A 19,427-nucleotide genomic window follows, 5' to 3' on the forward strand; every position below is an offset into this window, starting at 1 on the left:
AGACATCTTAAGAATTTTAGTGAAGAAGCTGCAATTATTACCTGAATAGATCATTACAACAAACATTTGTTAACAAGAAAAGGGGAAAGTAAGGATGACTGCAACTACCTTAATATTACAGAATACAAATGCATCTTATTCTTCCTCTATCTCACCAAGATACTTGGTTATGCCACTTAATGTGGTATGATGACTGTTCTGTTGAATTTTCTATGTGCTCTTTTATGGGATTTGATAGCTAGATTGCTATTGACGTTTTTATTCACTTCTACAGTAGGTGTGACTTCACTTTTCCTTTTTAGAATTTGTAGTTATGATTTTTACCTACAGGAGAAAATGAAACTTAATGATCTAGGAAAGTCTGGAGACTTTCTTCACTTCATCAGACGCAATGCTGAAATTACTTTCCCTGCTGAAACAGTAAATTCAGGGCCAATAAAAGCAGGTAATACTAACCATCATCATTTCCAGGTTCTTCATCTACCACCTCTTCTATATCAGCTGTTTTTAGTTTCACCTCTGGGTGGTACTCATCTTCTTGTTCATTTGACGGTACAGCTGAGGTTACATTTTCTTCTATTTTTTTCCTTTCAGCTTCTCGCTCTAGTTCTTCTATTTCCTGCAGGCGTTTTTCTAACAGCTCAGCTTGTCTCTTCTGTTTTTTCTTCAGTTTTTTCTTTTTGTTTTTGGATATTTTTCCAACCTAAAATATGAATACAAACAAAACAAAACAAACAAAAAAAACGAAACAATTATTCTCAAGGCATCTCACACCAAATTCACTTGCAGTATGATTACTTCTTATTTGAAAATACCGGATGGCAATTAATATAGTAAATATGTTGCTTTTTCCATTTTACTTCAAATCAGCAGCAATATAGGGTTATACAAAGCAAAAAGCTACCAAAATCTTACACAGTTATTTTACATGATTGTATATTAGATACAAGAGCACAATTCATCCAAAGATGCCACAGTAAAATTCCTATGATCCTATAATCTCAACTAGCATAATACTCTAAAACTTTAATCTAGATCAACAGATGACACTGCATGTGGAAGATATTCTGCTATCATATCTAGTTATTTACATATAAATTTTATACATTATTTCTGTCTCTGTACAATGCAGGTAATGACCAGAAAAAATATGCTGAGAAAAATGATTCAAGAAAGCCAGAGATTGAAAATTGTAAAGAATTGTAAATAAATTCTGTGGTGTTCAGCTATTTCCCTGTGAAAGGAAAGCATTTTTATTATTCACTTCTGGCCCAAAACATATGAATCACAAACAACAGATGGCCATTATGAGAAGTTTCACATTTTATGTAACACAAGGATTGAAAAACTCAGGTACAATAACAAGGAAAAGAAAAATTAACACATCTGAGCTAGGTCTGAAACAGTTTATTTTATTTTAACTGAATTCTAACTTCTGTTTTTACTATCTGATAAATTAGATCTATTCCATTTTCATTCATTGTTTAGGTATCACAGTAAGAAATCCTCATATAATTAAAAAATAAAGTACAAGGAACAAAGGGAAATACTATTTTCTCAAAAGTTTATCTGTAAATCCTGCTATCTTCGAAAGAAGCTACAGGACAGTCAAAACCGGACAGCTAGTTTGACAATCCTGTTAATTTTCATCCATGTTGTATGCCCAGTGAAATTATATACATTCTGTACACACAGACATAGAAAGCAGGTTTGACCTTAGGTATTTCTAAATAGCTGTATTAATGAGTGGTTATCCGCTATGCGTATATGGGAAAAGGATCTTTCAAACCTCATAAAAAACCTCTACTTTAAGGCCTTGAAGTCCTTAAGCTATCTGCAATGCATGATATTTAGTGCATGCACTCATTTTTGTCAGGATTTGAACGGAACGGATTATTCCTCGAGAGATAAAAATGGCAATGCTTACTTTCTTTGACATAGCTATAGAATTGTAAGTCTATGAGAGCTTCCACCAGAGAAATACTGTGCTTAAAAGTGGTAAGGCCAAAGATGTTAAAAGCAAGTGTTCACTGAAAGATAAAAGCTTTATTCAAAGGAAGCTTTTAAAAAGGGTAGAGACTACCAACAGTCTAATAGCTACTAATACGTACAGAAACACAGTAAATAAGATAGTTAATTTGAATTATATAACAATACTTACAGGCTTTTGTTGTGGAGCTGTACTCACTAAAAAGAAAAAAAAAATTTAAAGGTATATTTTTACAAAAACAACTCTATAAAAGCAGAAAGTAGTAGAAATTATGTAGAAATATTCCTAGGAAAATAGAAGCAGCGATTTATTTTTTTAGTCAAATTTTTTACTCTTTACAAGTACCTGCTGCCTGAAATCATTTGATGTCTCCATTAGAGCATCTGGAATTGGAAGGAGCTAGCATCAGTTTCTGTTCACTCTGTTGTGGTTGGTGAAGAGTTAATGAAAGTCAGAAAGGAAAGTCTGAATCAGTAAAGAGCGGACAGAAAACATTAAATGACTGCAGAGTTGTCACAGATGAAATGTATGTAGTCAGCTGACTGATCAGGTATAGATAGATTTTAAATAGTTCAGGGAGTATCAACAAAGATGACTTCTGCTGAGTGCAACACAGTAAAGTCAAATGTTCATGATTCCTTTGCTCTGAAACAAGGTAGGCTGATTGCTAGGACTGGAGGCATGAAGAAGTGCCCATGGCAAAAAGCACACCACCACAGAAAAAGCACCTCCAGCATAGACCTCTGAACGATACCATCAATGACTAGGTATGATGAGATTACAGTACTAACGGTGAAAATGCACAGAACAAAAATAACAAGCCACATAATCCCTCCCCAAATAATAAAAAAACCAAAATATGGGAGACAGAGGCAAAGTGGAAGTGAGAAAGAGGAACTGAACGGGGGAGGAGAACCTCTCGCGAACTTCTTCAGACACATACAGCAATGAACAAATGCAAAATAAAAAAAAAAAAGAGACAGTAGAGACTTCAGTCTTCTACACATTCAGCTGCTGCTGCTGAGTTCAGGGAAAATACTGCTTGTATGGCCCTGAGAGGGCAAGGTTTTCAAAAAGGTTGACTTAAGGTTCTTAAACTTGAGTACTATCACTGATTTAAAAAGGGAAATTATGCAGAACCTATTCTTGAAATGCTGTAAAGAAAACACATCTTCAGCACCTGTGTGGAAAGCCACAGATTTAATTACAATTTGCTAAGAACAAAGTGTGATAAAAACTCCATCAATATATTCCTTAAAATAATATTTATTTTCATGTCAGGAAGCAATATAAAGGCTGCATGGACAAAATCAAGGTACTTTCACATAAATAGCATACAGCCTTTAGCTATGTGATTACACATTATGTAAAATTCAGTACAATATATTAATGATTTATAAGATTTTGCATCTTAACATATGTAATACCACGAAATATTTATGGATTTTTATCACAGTATTTGTTCCTGATATAGCAAGTATTTTACTATACCTTAGAGATTTTAACCTGTAATACATTTTCTGACAATATTACAATGGCTTTACTGCTTGCTGTCAACTTCTTTACCGTGGTTCCTCCTAGTTAAAACATAATGTAGAGCTCCTACCTAAACTCTTCGCAAGTTTAACATATAAAATTTCACACACAGTGGGGTAGGGAGAAGGGCTTATCACAAATTCAGTTAGGTACAATAAATTCCATTTTCAAGGGTGAAAAACTATGGACTCTAAAACTTTTCACTGCATTCAGAGAATATGTTACAACTGATGAAAAGGCAGGTAACTTCACAAGGACGCTGGTGAACTTGTAATGGAATGTGACACATAATTTAGGGAGGATTATTAATTATTGATAATATTAGTGATGCAACGCTTCAGTGTGGCTAAAACCCAAGCAGTAAAACTTGTGGGGTGGGAGGAGAGTAAGTTTATACCAATAAATCTTTCTCTGTCTCTGGGGACCCCGACAACTTGAACATGCAAAACTGAGAAGAAAGCATTTCCCTGATAGTTTCAAAAGCATGAATAAGAATTAACTAGATGTGCATTTTTCACATGCAATTATTTAAAATGTTAATTTGCATTAAATAAAATACCAGTTAGCATTAATATATTGATGGAAATTTACTACATATCATTTAAATATACTGTCATACCTGCTGAGCCAGAGGGAGGAGGAGCACCAGCTTTCTGCCACTCGGTAGCTTCAGCAGCCATTCTACGAACATAGGCATCATCCACGCACATCAAAATGTTTTCTGGCTTTATATCCGTATGAATGATCTTGCACTTGCTGTGTAGATAATCCAGACCTTGAAGTACCTAATTACAAAAAGGTTTTTAGAAAATTATTTTTAATTACCCAGACCAAGCTAAATGTATTTATTAGTAGTACGGAGATGTTCAACCGATTGCCTGCAGTCCATACGTGGCCTGACAGGATAATTTATCTAGCTCATAAACCCAGTTATTGAGACTTTCATGACACTGGGGCTGGATGAATTGTCTTGGTGACAGCAAACTGCTCTCAGACGTCCATTTCCCAAATGCTCCTTAGTTGAACTGCACATGTGTAAAAAACCCTGATACGTCTTCCTTCGAAAAAGGAATTTGCCTGTGCAGTCAGGAAGGCTGATCCTCACTCGTTCATTGTTTAAAAGATAGTTATTCCAAAAAAAACACTGCAAGTACTACATATTATAACTGAAGCCTGGTTTGTGAATAACCATCTTACAATTGATTATAATAAAAAGCAAAAAGGGAAATGTGGTGCTGGGATGAAATGCTAACTATAGTTTTCATTAGAATTCCAACAGTAATTCAGCTTTTAATGAGACCAAGACGTCACATGAGGATTTGTCTACTTGTATTTGTCAGATGTTATTTTTCTACTAGTCTTTCATACTCTCCACAGGCTAAATTCTGCTAGCTCATATCTAACCTGCATATCCAAAGTCTTAAAAATGCATTCTTGGGATGAAAATTAAAACATGATTTTACATAATGAAGAAATTTCTCAAATTTTGACTGGAGCAGGAATACAACAGTTTGTGTGATTTTACAAATATTTTGGGTAAGACCAAAGACCAAGATAAAATGCGGAAGTCAATTATTACAATTATTCAATACAGAATAATGTAACAGCATAAACCAAGTTACTGCTATAACGTACATAAATGTTGTAGAAAAATATCAACAAGAAAGAAAAAAACCCAGAAACCTAGCTGACCCCACTTCAAAGACTTCTTTCGATTTTTAGAGAATGTTTTGTAGCAGGTAACAGACCTCCAGCCTCATGAGCTCCAGCTACAAGAACATCCTGCCATTCTAGTTTTTATAAATAAATTAGCAAGCTCCTTGCTCTCAGGATCCCTTAAGACATAACTAGCTAGGGTGAACTTTAAAAGCAAAACACGTTGGTTCAAAATACCAGATAAGAGAATACAAAGACATTAGTCTACCACCCAGTCCTGAGCCAGTACCAGAACTGGTACATCCATCCAGCACACAAGGCAGATCACAAGAAGAGCAGCAGCAGCATGCGTATGATATATACACTCAGGCTAATGTATCCTAGAAACACCTCAAGTGTATGGCTCTGCTTTCTCCAGTTCTGGAGCTAGTCTAGAAGAGCAACCATTCTGAAAAGCTTTCTTTATATGCCTATATAAAAACTGTATATTCAATTGAGCATGACTCAGCCTCGGTGCCAATGGTACACCTAAAAACTACTGCGTCCTTGATAATCTGGATTTTTTTCCTGCAGATCCAAAATATGCTTGACTACTTGCCAAAGCAACTGAAAGAACGTACAGTACGTCTCAAAGTAAGAAATGTTAAAGAAAGATTTGGTTTATACTGGACAGGTAGTTAGTGGTGAAGTGGCTTCAAATTTTAAAAGAGGCATTAACAGCAACATAAAGATGGATTATAATATTCTTTACCCTTCCCCATCTTACAATTTACCACAGAAGGTCTGTAATTCTGAGGTTAAGGGAAAAAAAAAAAAAGATTCCAGAGTACACTGAAAGCCATGAACTTCAGAGGAAAAAAATATCTGTTCCACTGAGATATGTAGAACTGGAATTTATGTGAAACTAGATTTGGTATCTCCCACTCTAAAAAGATAGCCTTTCCTCCTTTTAAGTAACAGTGCTAGGGTGACAGTTTTGTCTTTAATTTGGCTGAAAAGTCTTCTTTTGGAAAAAAAAGAAAACAGAACATTTTTTAGAATCCAAATCAGTTCCATGACTTACCATAAGGACAATTCTGCAAAAATTTTATAATTAGAATGTTCTTAGCTGTCTTGAAATGTGGATCAGACTGCTTCATCCAAAAAACTGGAAGTACATTATACCACTAAACCAGTACGGAAATGTACACTACATGCACACGCTTTGCACTGTGCCCTAAGATGATGGAGAACGGGGAAAACTCTCCTAGGTTTAATCTATTTGTCCACTGAAAAAGGAAAAAAAATGGGTGATGTATTGTGACTCTGAAGAACTATGACAGATCCTGTTACTACAATGAAAAAAAAGTACATCAGAAGGCTGTATTTTTTCCCTTGTAGAGGTCACATGGTTAGTTTCAAATAGAGAAACTCATAATTTGCAGTTTCTAAATTAATATTCACTTCTTTTTCATTCTTTTTCATTCAAAGAACCACATCAATCCCATACGACACTACAAGCTTGGGGAAGAGGGGCTGCAGAGCTGCCCAGCGGAAAAGGACCTGGGGGTGCTGGCTGACAGCCAGCTGAACATGAGCCAGCAGTGTGCCCAGGTGGCCAAGAAGGTCAACAGCGTCCTGGCCTGTATCAGGAATAGTGTGGCCTGCAGTAGTAGGGAAGCGATTGTGCCCCTGTACTCGGCACTAGTGAGGCCGCACCCCAAATACCGTGTTCAGTTTTGGGTCCCCCATGACAAGAAGGACATTGAGGTGCTCGAGTGTGTCCAGAGAAGGGCAGCGAAGCTGGTGAGGGGTCTGGAGCACAAGTCTTATGAGGAGCAGCTGAGGGAACTGGGATTGTTCAGTCTGGAGAAGAGGAGGCTGAGGGGAGACCTTATCGCTCTCTACAACTACCTGAAAGGGGGTTGTGGCGACGAGGGTGTTGGTCTCTTCTCCCTAACTAACTAATGATAGGATGAGAGGAAATGGCCTCAAGTTGCTCCAGGGGAGTTTTAGATTGGATTTAGATTTCTTCACCGAGAGGGTGGTCACGCATTGGAACAGGCTGCCCAGGGAAGTGGTGGAGTCACCATCCCTGCAAGACTTTAAAAGATGTGTAGATGTGGTGCTTAGGGACATGGTTTAATCTTGGCAGTGTTAGGTTTACGGTTGGACGATGATCTTAAAGGTCTTTTCCAACCTAAATGATTCTGTGATCATACTGACTGATTAAACAGATTATTTACTGCATTGCATATCAAAGCAAAAGTGATCATCTTCACTGACCAAGTACATGATGCTTGTTTCACCATCAGTTTCAGAACATGATCCTCTCAAAAAAGACTGATGCTATACATTTTACAACCCAAAGTAAGGATTCCAGTATTAACTAAATGGACACTTCTAATAATCTCCACTGCAAAAAAGGAACTGCAGCAGCTAGCCCTCTTCTCAATTCTGCAAAGTCTTCTCTTGCATGACAGTTCATGTAACTCTACCCCAGGAAAAAAAAAAACCAGCATGAAACTGAAATGAAATTTCTTATGAAGAAACTCAACTCTCAGCTGCATTTTAAAATAAACTTAATTTTGTCCCAATACTCAAAAGTACTCAAAAATTGAAAAAATATTTTCCAAATCATAGCAAAAAAAAAAAGTTTTTTTCAGTTGTGGTATGGAATTATAGTACTGTTTGAAACAAAATGGTTTTCTGTACAGTAACACCAGTGCAATAACTGAATTGTTTCATATTCAAGTTTTTGTAACATGTGTAGCACAAGTTTTGTCTGAGTAGAAGAAAGAATAAGGATCTGTATTATCTTTAATGAGATGAACAACTTGGAAGTCTTACCAGTCAAAGCCACTCTCACTAGTCCAAGGAGTTCATTCTAACCTCACAAAAATCACACCTTTTTAATCTTTCAGGACTAATCCATTCCTCTTTTTTCAGGTATCAAGTGTTTGAATTACTTGGAATTTTTACCTTTTCTTACATTCAAAGAGTAATTTAGGTTGCAAGATTGTGTGATTCAAACTGTCCCCATCTAAGCCATACCAGCTTCAAAGCTGTATCTAACCACAACATCAGACCAGCCTGCTCAGATCCTTTATCCTTTATAGTTCATTTCTATCTCCTAAGATGCAGCTTGCGTAATACTGCGTAGCACCTTAGACAACTTGTTCCAGTGCCTGACCACCCTCACTCCAAAGAATTTCCTTCTGATATGTAACCAGAATTTCTCTTTTTGTAAGTCCTGTACATTGCTTCTTGTCCTATCTCTGTGTATCAACAAGAGAAGTCTGGCTCCATTTTCTCCATCTGTGCTGAAGAGAAGCTTCCCGCTTCGTTAGCCTTTTCTTCTTAGAACTGAACAAACCAGTTCTCCCAAGAACTCTCACACATCATATGCTGTAGCTCCCTCATCCTCTTTGTGGTCTTTCACTGGACTCACTTCAGTAAGCCCATGTCTTGCCCTTGGAACCCAAAACTCTACAGAGTCCTGAAGCACTAAAACAGAGCCCTCATTCTGCTGCCTACACTCTTGCTAATGTGGCCTACTACATGGTTAGCTTTCGTCATCACAGGAGCCCACCACTGACTCACATTCAGCTTGTCTACCAGGACCCCTTGTGTCACGCCTGCCATCAATCTTCACATTTTCAACTAGTTCTTCCTTATTTGTAACCAGTCCAGCAAGGTGCACCTCCAACTTGTCTCCTTGCTGAGGCACAGATCACCCCATGCTAAGAAACTGTCCTCAACACACTCCAGAATTTCCTTGACTGCATGTGCCCCACCAGAGCAGCTTTCAAGGTAGCTAAAAGTCCTCCATAAGAACCAGCTTATTCCAGCTGTGTAAAGAAGGTGCTTCTCATCTACTTCTGAAATTGTCAGCCTGTAGCAGACACGTACCATGATGTCATCCTTGTTGTCTCCCCTTTGACCCTGACCCATTCTACAGCCAAGATTCAAACATTTAAGATCAACTCCTCTTCCCTTGACATCCTTTCTAAACTGCCTTTATCAGGCTACTAGTGCTCTTCAGGCATCTGAGCTATCCCATCACACCTTCACACTCACAATGAGGTCACAGCTCTGTGACCATGTATGGATTTCTGACTCCTGCCCTTGCTTCCCATGCTGCAGGCATTTGTATAAGCCACTTGAATCAGGTCCCTCAGCCATGACAATCAAGAGAAAGCACTAAGACCCTCCCCCATAATTCTGTCCTTCAAGCCCTGTCCTTACTGACCCCACTTCTCACTGGGTTGTGGTTACCATCCCTGAAGATCCCACCAGAAAGTCCTCCTCTGGAAGGTTACAGGAGCCTGTTGGCAAAGATGCTGTAAAGCTGGGTTCAGAAGTTCTCACCTTCCTTCCAAAAAGGGGTTGTTTTCAGCTTGGATCCATTCAATGGTCTGGCTTACAGCCTGTTCTACAAACAGGCAGTGTAAATGAGGTAAGAGTAAACTGCAGCAGGAAGCTCCTAAACCTGGTTTGCTGCTAAACCTGGTATATCAAGAAATTACATCGTAATTTCTCAGGTTTTGGCCAAACTCCAGGACAATGGTGCAACCAAAGCAAAAACAATCCAAACAAAAAAAAAAAGTCAATGTTTCCTGAAAACAGTCATTATTTATATGCACATATAATACAAATACACACATTCCCATTTCTCAGCAGGCAGCTCAGTTCAGCTGGAGCACTGCTTTACTACAGCTCCATATTTCTAGTATCTGAGCCACCTAGTTGTATAGAAATTAATGGACCTAAAATTTCAACCATATACTAACAACCAAATCAATCGGGTTATGTAGCTGACTCTGATTAAAGAGCTGATAGATTGATATCCACCAGGTGACATACAATAATAATTACAAAGAAAGTAACTACTTTAATAGACTAATAAAATAGAGGTAAGGTTGATGAAAGGCAATACAAGTCACCCAAGTGCCAAAATATTTCATTCATCACTTGTAGGTATTAAGTGCACATAGCTTAATAGTAGATACAAAATCACAGTGATATATATATAATTTTTCCTTGCTGAGACACCATTTCTCCTTAAGATCACCTCTCAGCAATTCAATTTTCACAGTACGGCAAAAGACCGTATTTTGAAAGAACATGTCCCAGCGAAACATTCTAACTGTTTCATCTTGTTAACCCTCTGACTGTACAAAACCTTAAATAGATAAACAACAATTTTTCAAAGAACAGTCCTTTCCTTCAGTATCTATTTGTCAGAGAGATTACATTTTTGTTCATAATAATAATAATAAAAAAGTTATTTCCCACTGTTCTGATGTTTTATTTTCCAGAACATCTTATTAAGAAGCATGACATGTCAACCAAAACTGCAACTGAATATGAATACATCTCTCTCTCTCTCACATCTATGTAAAAGACTCATTGCTTGAACTTCTTATTTTCTAAGGCAGCTCAGGAAACTCCCTTATCTGTGGGAAATCTTGATTTAAATTTAAAAAAAACCCCAACAAAAAAGACGAACCAAAAATTCCCAAACAAAACAAAAAAACCCCAGCATGCAGAAATTCAGGCTATCCAAAAAGATGCTCTTGCAAATCCCCCTCCCAGTTTACCAATAATTATCTAATCTTAGATACGCATTAGTAAGAGTTCAGTTGAAATATCATCATTCTAACCTTCAAATTGTTAACAGTGGTGGAAAAACCCAATTAAAACATTAATATATCTTACCTGTCGAATTATACTTTTTACACAACGGATGGGAAGGCCTTGATAATTGGACTTGATTATCCATTTTAGGAGATGATGTCCAAGTACTTCAAAGACCATACAGACATCTGGGATTTAATTAAGGATAACTTCCAAATAAACTTGCTGATGAGATCAACAGAAATGTTCGTTTGCATACTGGCTAAAGCAATCATCACCCTGTGAAAAACCATTCCCCCTAAAATGAGCACAAGATGGTATACGCTTTGGTACTACATTTCAATTATATATAAACACATACAAGAACAGTGCCCAAATGCAGAACAAATTAAAATAAAACATTTTAAATATGCAAATCTTGTCAGTTATTTCTACATGTTAACAATAGCATTAGAGTGAACAACAAAATAGGTTATTGTAAAAAGTAACTAATTCATTTTCGTTTTCTTTGAAACAGTTAAAAGTACTGATTTGGCCTATTATCTTTAGTTTCTAATAAATTTTAAATTATATGAATAGAAGGTCTTAACAAAAGTCTGCAGCAACAGTGTTCTAGAAAATGAACCATACTAAACTTCTTTTTGATTAGGCTCAATAAAGAATCACTTGACAACAAAGACTAAAGTAGTAAGAGAATGGATCTCTTACCACCTACAGTTTTAACTGCAGAGAATAATGGCAATCACCAGAGAACTCAGGAACAAAGAAAATGTGGAACTCAGAAGCATCATGCAAAAAACACAATATCAAAGTTTAATTTGATCCAGCATCTACTGCTGGCCACCAACAGAGGCCAATAATAGACGATCAGGGAACAGTATTAGGAAAAAGCAAGATGTAGGAACTTCCAGTGATTTGTGGTTCAGGGGCTTCCTAAGCTAGAGATTCTACACTTAGTATACCTGGGTAAGTTATCTTTCTATTGAAAAAATATTCAGATATTCACATCAATTGTAACTTTTATCATCGGCAACATTCCATCAAGAAATTACACAATTTGACTACACTGAGTTAATGCTCAGACTTGAGCTGGGAATGACCTTAATGTTCCTAGAAATCAAAAACAATATTAAAATCTTAACTAGATGATACTATAACCTTGCCAAGAAAAATATAATACAAATAACAGAAAATGAATTAATCAATGGATACTGCAGGAAAATCTCAGTGGATGAAATTAGACTGTATCTCAGATACCATTCACAGGGAACTACACTGTAAGGGGAGAAATCCTACCTAACTTCTCAGAGTTTTATTAACTAGAGTCTTGGCAATGATCTTAGAGTCACTGTCTTAATGTGTCAAAATGAGACTTACCTTGTCTATTGGTCTATTGTTTACATTCTTCCCAAGTACCTACCTATATGCATAAAGCTAACAAGTTTTGAAATCTACATCCCCTATGCTGGAGTTAGATCAAAGTTAAAAGGTCTCAAGACTGGTCAAAGTACACGGTGAAGAACTGTAACATTTTGATTGCTGCTACCTGTTCATCTCACATCATGTTCCTCAATTCCTGTATTAGAAGGGACAGTGAACAGTCATTTCCCAATCATCTCAATCAATTCTACTCAGAATATTATAAAAATCTGTTCCATTCAGAAGAGGAAACAGTCCCGGGTACTTTACCACACAAGCATCCGATGAACTGAAGTCACTAGTAAAGCACACAGCCATCAAAAAGGACAAGCAGAGCACATGAGCTCTGCAGGGCTTATTAACTTGGCCCACGCAGTGAAGTTGCAATGCTACAGCAACACAGATTTCAGGAAGGCACGATACTGCAGCATTCAGAAATGAAATTTAGGACACCCGCCCACAGTCCTTCAGACCACTGCTGCTGCACACTCTCCAGTGCACATTCCTGTCATTCCTTGCACTTCCTAAGCGAGGCTCTGCCAGTAATCAGAAGAGAAAGGGGTGTAGGGATGCGAATAGCTGAGAGGCAAGGGGAGGGCACCGAGAAGGAAGATGCAATGAGGAATGGCAGAGGCAGAAAAGGAGAGGGAGGGTTACAAGAAAGACAAGTGATATCTACCTGAAAAAACAGATTGCAACGTTTTGCTGGGACGGCTTGGACAAGCTCAAGGCATGCTCAGTACTGGGGAGGCAACTGGGATGCGGAGAAGACATACAGGAGGCTCGGTGTTTGGATTAGGTATGCAAAAATGTGACTGTTGCCTGATGTACTATGCTGACCTGAAAAACATTAACTGTAAGCCAGACTGCCCACAACAAAGAGTTTGGAAAAAGCTGTGCATTAACTATCAGGAAACAAGCCTTGCAAGCCCCAGAATCTTCCTACAGCACCAACATCCTGACAGATAGTCAAAAAGTCCTCTGGTAAAAATGAACCTGAAGCCCACTCAGCAGACATGCCTCTTACGAAAGGCTATTCGGAGCAGTTTGGGGAATGTCTGAAACAGGGAAATGTCTGAGCAGAGCAGCAAAAGTGAGAGTAAACATATCATTAATCACCTAGCAGGCTTAAGTACTTAAAACCGTTCTTTCTTGACTACAATCCTACCTGTCTATCTACAAACACACATTAGAGGAGGCTTTAGCAATCTGATGAGGGTTAACGACTAGTTAAGCTAAATGAAATAAGGCTCTGGTACCAACACAGGACACTTCTGGGCATATCTCAGCTACTTCTGGATTGGCAGTACTTGGGCTCTGTGGTATTTAACTAATGCTGTATTATTCTTTGGAGATAAATTTATTACAATTATTATAATGGCTGATTGTGTCAGGAATGCTTCCTTCTTTATTTTTTCACTTGTCTCTCCAAAGACTTGTTTCATTATGTGATTATGTGAATCTCTTTTTTAAAAAATGCTAACTGAAATAAACGTTTATTAAGGCTCTAATAAATATCAACTGCAGACAAACATAACAAACTACACTTACTGAAAACACCAAAGTGCCCAAGTTTAGGAACTCTGTTATTTCTGGAAAAAATCATAACTGCAATCTTTTTAAAATGTACAAGTAGTTAAAAAATTATCAGTCTAGTGTAGCATAATACACATTGTTAAAATGCCTCTGTATATAAACACTTATTACAGCTCCTAGGAGAAAGACGACTGTTTTCACACACACAGTGCAGGCCAATGGCTCTGCACATTCCCAGCTCTGTGCTACACAGTTCTCAAGAAGTTTCCCTGTTTGGAAGCTCCATGACATTTTGTGGTATTATGCATCCAAAGGATTCACCCACCTCTCTTCTGTCTTGCTTTAACTTTTAAATGTATTCCATAACCAATAATCAAGCCTCTATGAAGCATATGTTGTTTTAATTTACAGTCAAGGAACAGATATTTAGTGACTTGCCCAAAGGAAGCTGGAAAAGCAGAGCATGGAAAAAATCCCAAATTACTGTATTCCTCTCAACCTGTTCAACTCAGTAACACTAATGTATCACTAATATCCATTTTAAAAACAGAAACAAGTAGCAGCAGAACATTAAAATCAGTTACCTGCTGCCTCCCAAAAGAACCTGCACCAAAGATTATTCTCCCTAGAAGATAAAAAGGAGTTGATCAAATAAGCAATGCAACCAACCGCTGCTCAAATAAGCAATGCAACTCAGGATGCACAAGCTGTTCACAAAAAAACTTACAGCATAAGATACTTGATATGATATTTTCGCTGATGGTTAGGACTTTGACAGAATTCCATCTGTAATTTAAATTTGAGTCCAGTATCAGCCCATCCTGTCTACTGTACCTTTCTGAAAAATGTACTTCTTAGTAAGGCAAGAACATTTGCCTTCCACATAAAACAACTTCTGTACTGCCAGAGTTTTCAACATGAAGGTAAAACTGAAACAGAACAAATTGATACCAGCTGTCCAGTTTTAATCGGCTAACCCAAAGCTATCTGAACCCTTCTTTTTCACTAGTACATGGTCTCTTTTAGCTTTGTCTACTTAAGTGCTATGTTTCAAAAATATAAAGTTTGGATATGCTTTCAAAATATTATCACTAATAAAATTTACTCTTCTCACTTCCAAATGGCTCTCATCTTTAATACAGATTATACATACTTGTGAATCAGCAATAATTTAAGAACGTTATTGGGAAACCGCTCTGTTAAACACATATTTCCGTGTATCGTTATGAATGCATTTTCTTATTCCCTATTTCATATTAGGGTTTTACAATGAAAACATAAGTCAAAATGCCTGATTTCTAAAAAGAACTTCAATTATTCTTCAATTGTATACCTGTCAGCTAAAGACCTGAAGTGCTTTGGTTCCATTATTTTTTTGTGAACATAATTAGACAACAGAGGTGTTTATAAAATTCTTCTTAATAAGCATCTCGGCCAATAAATTAAAACCTACTTTTTGTGGCACAACAGCAGCACCAAGAAACCCTAATCAGGGTTCTTTGCTCCACTGTGTTAAGCAATTTCCTTGATCACAAACCATTTATATTCAGGTTGAAATGACTACTGGTGACTGTATGGTTTATTTTAATTCACTTTAACTTGATGATAAAACATAGGGAAAAAAGCAGGCTACACTAACTTCACCTACATTTAAGCAGATTTCTACCATGGTAGCTGACCACTGAAGCAGCTAGGAAACAAATCAAAGCGGGACAAAGGGAAAGCAGTTAAGATGCCATTCTGTAACTGAGAATACTTGTCCCCACACTCATTCTCACTTATCATAAACCCAAAGGCTTCATAACTAATGTCAAGAGACAGATGGATGGGATGAAACCCGCTTGCACACTTCTCCCTGGAAGGATGCTTTCTAGTGGGCATTCAGATTTACTGACAGTCACCTCCTAGATTCCTCTCCTAATGGATGAGAGTTGGTGAAGAGCATCTTAACCTGATCTGCCAAAGACTGAAGGTACATCATCAAAATCAACTCAGTGTTAAACTCTCTAGATTAAGCTCTCTAGAGCAGGAGCTGTCTCTTTGATAGTACACCATGAACAACGAGGTCTGTTACTAGGGCTCCATGACACAACAAGCATACACATAAATACCAGTTGTAACACTAAACGAAAGCACAGTAATATAAGCTGCTAAAATATTGAAAATAATTAGCAAGGATAACACTCACTTCAGATCAACTCTAAAATCAAGTATATTCATAAACCCCAAATTTTCCCTGAGAACCATATTCAGTCATATTTTATTTTGTCTCTCTAGACTATTTTTTCTGGGGTTTTTTTGTTTGTTTTTTTTTTTTTTTCTTTTAGAGGAAGCATTCGAAGGTAAAGCTTTAAGATCTTTGCCAAAAAAGAGGTTAACACCTGGCCAAAAGAGGATCACATAAACAAAAGAAGAATCTCCATGCCCTCACAATTCCCACACGAAAACAGAAACCAGCTTCTTCATGACACTGACACATCCTTTCTTTTTACTAGCCTACAGCAAAACATAATTCCTGTAAGCCTCAGTTACTACAAATCTTTTCAGTAAAACTCCAGTTTTTAAGTAAACTATCTATCTCTAATTCTAGCAGACCAGGATTCGTGGGAATTTTTTTATTTTGCATTGTGTTTAGAAAAACTGTGCTACTTTCACTCTGGTGAGTACATTACACACTGGATTACTCTTTGCATCTACACGTATTTTGGTGTTTCCAGTTTACAAATTTAAAGTACGACTAACTTAGAAAAAAGCCAGAACTAAATGTTTACTTACGTCAGTACATAATTTTGTCATGAAGATGACATGATTTCAAAAGGATACGAATTCCATTCATTCCAGAAATTTTGAAATCATCAATGAGCTGTACAACCATATCCTTGTTGGGATCATTAGGGTCACTTTCACGGACCTAAACCAAGAACATAAACAGTGACATTTTAGGAAAAAATTAACTTTGAAATACTAATTAGTTAGCTTTCCACATGAAGTTAAACAATATTTTCGTGCTTCAGAAATCATGGTAACACACAAGCTAGCTATTTAGAAAAAAAAAAAAGTTAAAAAAACATTCCTCTACATTTTTTTAACTCATTATTACTATTATTATTGTATTGAGCACTGTATTGTGTAAGTGATACTTACACATTTCAGCAACTTTATTTCATCCAAGGCTGTCTCTGTATAATGCTGGGCACTTTTTACAACTTTCATTGCAACAAACCTTTTCCCCCTTGAAAAGAACAAAAACATTTTCAACACATGCTCTGAGCTAATATACAGCTTTGAAGGTTGGTAAACTTTAAATAGAATATTTCATAACCTAACGTATTCTGAAAGAAGACACTGAAATTACACTTAAAAACAACTTTTAACAATACTCTGTTTGAATATTTTGTCTCCTTGATGGAGAGGTATTTGGTTACAGGTTTTATAATTCAATTGAGGTATAATTACAGTTTTTCATTAAAGATACAACAGAAATAAAAACATTAGCTTACTCTCGCATGTTCAAGACAACATGCAAAATCAATAAGCAAAGATAATTTGTCAAAGAAAAATAGAATTACCCTTATTTCTGAGATCTTTAAAAACTACACCCTTAACCAAGTGCAAAATAAGACTTCAGACATCTTTCTGCATAAAGAGATATCAAACATTTACATAACTTTATCATGCATGTAAAACAAAAGTTACTGCAAACACAATAAAGTAACATATTAAGAAAAAAGTGAATGGAAATAAATAGTTTTCTTACTGCATATCCCAGCATAGCCAGACTGTAGAGAAGTGTCCCCATCCTAACTTTCTAATAACATGATACCGGCCATTGAAAAGATCACCAATTTTCACTGGATGATAGCCTCCTTTCATGAAAAAACGAGTAGAAAAAGAATATTCAGAAAACAAACAGTAACTCTCAGATTTTCAAGTCATTCTTGTAGTATAAATTTTCCTCTTCAAATTGTCCTGTACTATAAATACAAAATCTAAAGCAAATTTTACTCTGGTGTTAAAAATTCTGCCTTACTTGGCCTGGAGGGGAAAAAAATCATGTCCTGTAACTACTGTAGAGTTTATTCACCCTTCTCTCTTACGGCTTTTATTTGTGGTAAATTACCATCTGTTTTCTATTTCCCGAGGCTTATCTTCCACTTCAGAGAGACTACAGGAAAGATCTACATTATTTCTTCACCATTTTTGAAGCTTCTCCAGCCAAGATATTTTGGATGATTGCAGAATCTCAACAGAGATTGTTTAAATTCACATTTGCTTTCTACTAATAAAAGCAGCAATAAAATACTTCCTGAGAAAATGTTAAGAACAATGCAGACTTCACTGACACTCTTCTGCTTGGCTCTGACCCACAGCAGCAATGTGTTTTTCTCATGTCTGAGGTTTTTACAGTGAGGAAGAAGAGAGAGCAGGCAGCTATGGGCTTTGTCTGAACTGCTTCTTAATCACTGAATTCTGCAGTCCTGACTTACACCACTACACAGGTCCTCAAAAGCCCCATTAGGCAGAAGGGCCAACAGGACAGGGCAGGCTGGAGCTCAGGTTTCTAGGCAGTGTGAGGAGGTGTAATGAAGCTTTTTATTTCCTTCGTATTTTAAGAGGCATTCTTCCTCCCAGTCAAACCAGGCAAGACAGTGATCACACAATATTATTATTCAGACCTTAACACACTAATAATAACATCCACAATTTTGCCTAAATCGCAGACAATAAAGCTGCACCACGCAGCCCTCCAGGACACCACCAGCAGCAGACTCAGAGCAGCCATTAAGGAATCACCTCTTCGGCTCTCTCTGGACCTTCACAATGTCATGCACAACTGTCCTTTGTCTGGATTCTCAGTTATTGACTATTTCACTTAAAATGAGGAAAACCTCAGACTACTTTCTCTAAGTTGCTCTATTTGTTTTGAAATCCCCTGAAAATTTTGTTAGAACTAGTACCCCGTTAAGACAACGATGTGAACTTATCACTTAATTCCTTGGATTTAAAACAGGGAATTCTCTCCTATCTCCTTTTTATCCGTGGAACAGTGACATCAAATCTGGATATATTTATATCCTTTCATTGCCGATAACATCTTTTGCCTTAACAGAAGTTCAGAAGTTTATTTGTAAACCTTTCCCAAATGCTTCCAGAACAGATTAATAAATTTAACACAACAGTACAACAGAATTATGTGTTTAAGATTACATATTCAACAGAACGATAAAGCTTAAATGATGTATTGCTTTAGATGTTGATATGTCTAAACTGAAACTCTAAACCACACACACAGCTTTAACATTTGTGTGTTAAGGTGTAACTTCAAGCTTAGCAGACAGCAGACACTCGCTGGTTTGCTCACAGCCTCAACCAAAAGCTGGCCCATCCGACACAGCTGCAGCATCCTGGGCTCCTGCACGGAATACCGCTGGCAGAGACTCCAACGTCTGGCACTGACGTGACGCTCCTCCCTGCCCACCCACCTCCCAGTCTGTGCCACCGCAGAGGGTCAACCGTTCACCGGGCGCAGAAATGAGCCCGCTGTGCGCAGGAAGCATGGACACGCACACGGAGCGCGGTCGCAGCTCCCCCAGCCTAGCAATAAGGTGTTGAAGTTTTGTCTTTTGAATGAAAAGTTTGCACAGATCTGTGAAGACCCAGATATGAGAAC

At 37.3% G+C, this 19,427-nt stretch overlaps 1 protein-coding gene across 6 annotated transcripts in view; it reads right to left on the reverse strand.

Moving 5' to 3' along the window:
* SRPK2 (SRSF protein kinase 2) overlaps positions 1-19,427 on the reverse strand; it is a 100,049-nt gene that overhangs the window by 25,752 nt on the left and 54,870 nt on the right. For 5 of the 6 annotated variants that reach the window (XM_082009192.1, XM_082009193.1, XM_082009191.1 and 2 more), the window contains 7 exons: positions 17,514-17,622; positions 16,901-16,988; positions 16,580-16,667; positions 10,883-10,989; positions 4,146-4,311; positions 2,162-2,187; positions 457-703 (listed from right to left, as the gene is read on the reverse strand). In XM_082009192.1, coding sequence (XP_081865318.1) covers positions 457-703; positions 2,162-2,187; positions 4,146-4,311; positions 10,883-10,989; positions 16,580-16,667; positions 16,901-16,988; positions 17,514-17,622 — 831 coding nt within the window. The remainder of the gene's footprint in view (positions 1-456; positions 704-2,161; positions 2,188-4,145; positions 4,312-10,882; positions 10,990-16,579; positions 16,668-16,900; positions 16,989-17,513; positions 17,623-19,427) is intronic. The other variant, XM_082009194.1, reaches the window with a different exon arrangement.

Source organism: Phaethon aethereus (assembly GCF_964289735.1).
Source record: "Phaethon aethereus genome assembly, chromosome: 1".
Taxonomy (NCBI): Eukaryota; Metazoa; Chordata; class Aves; order Phaethontiformes; family Phaethontidae; genus Phaethon; species Phaethon aethereus.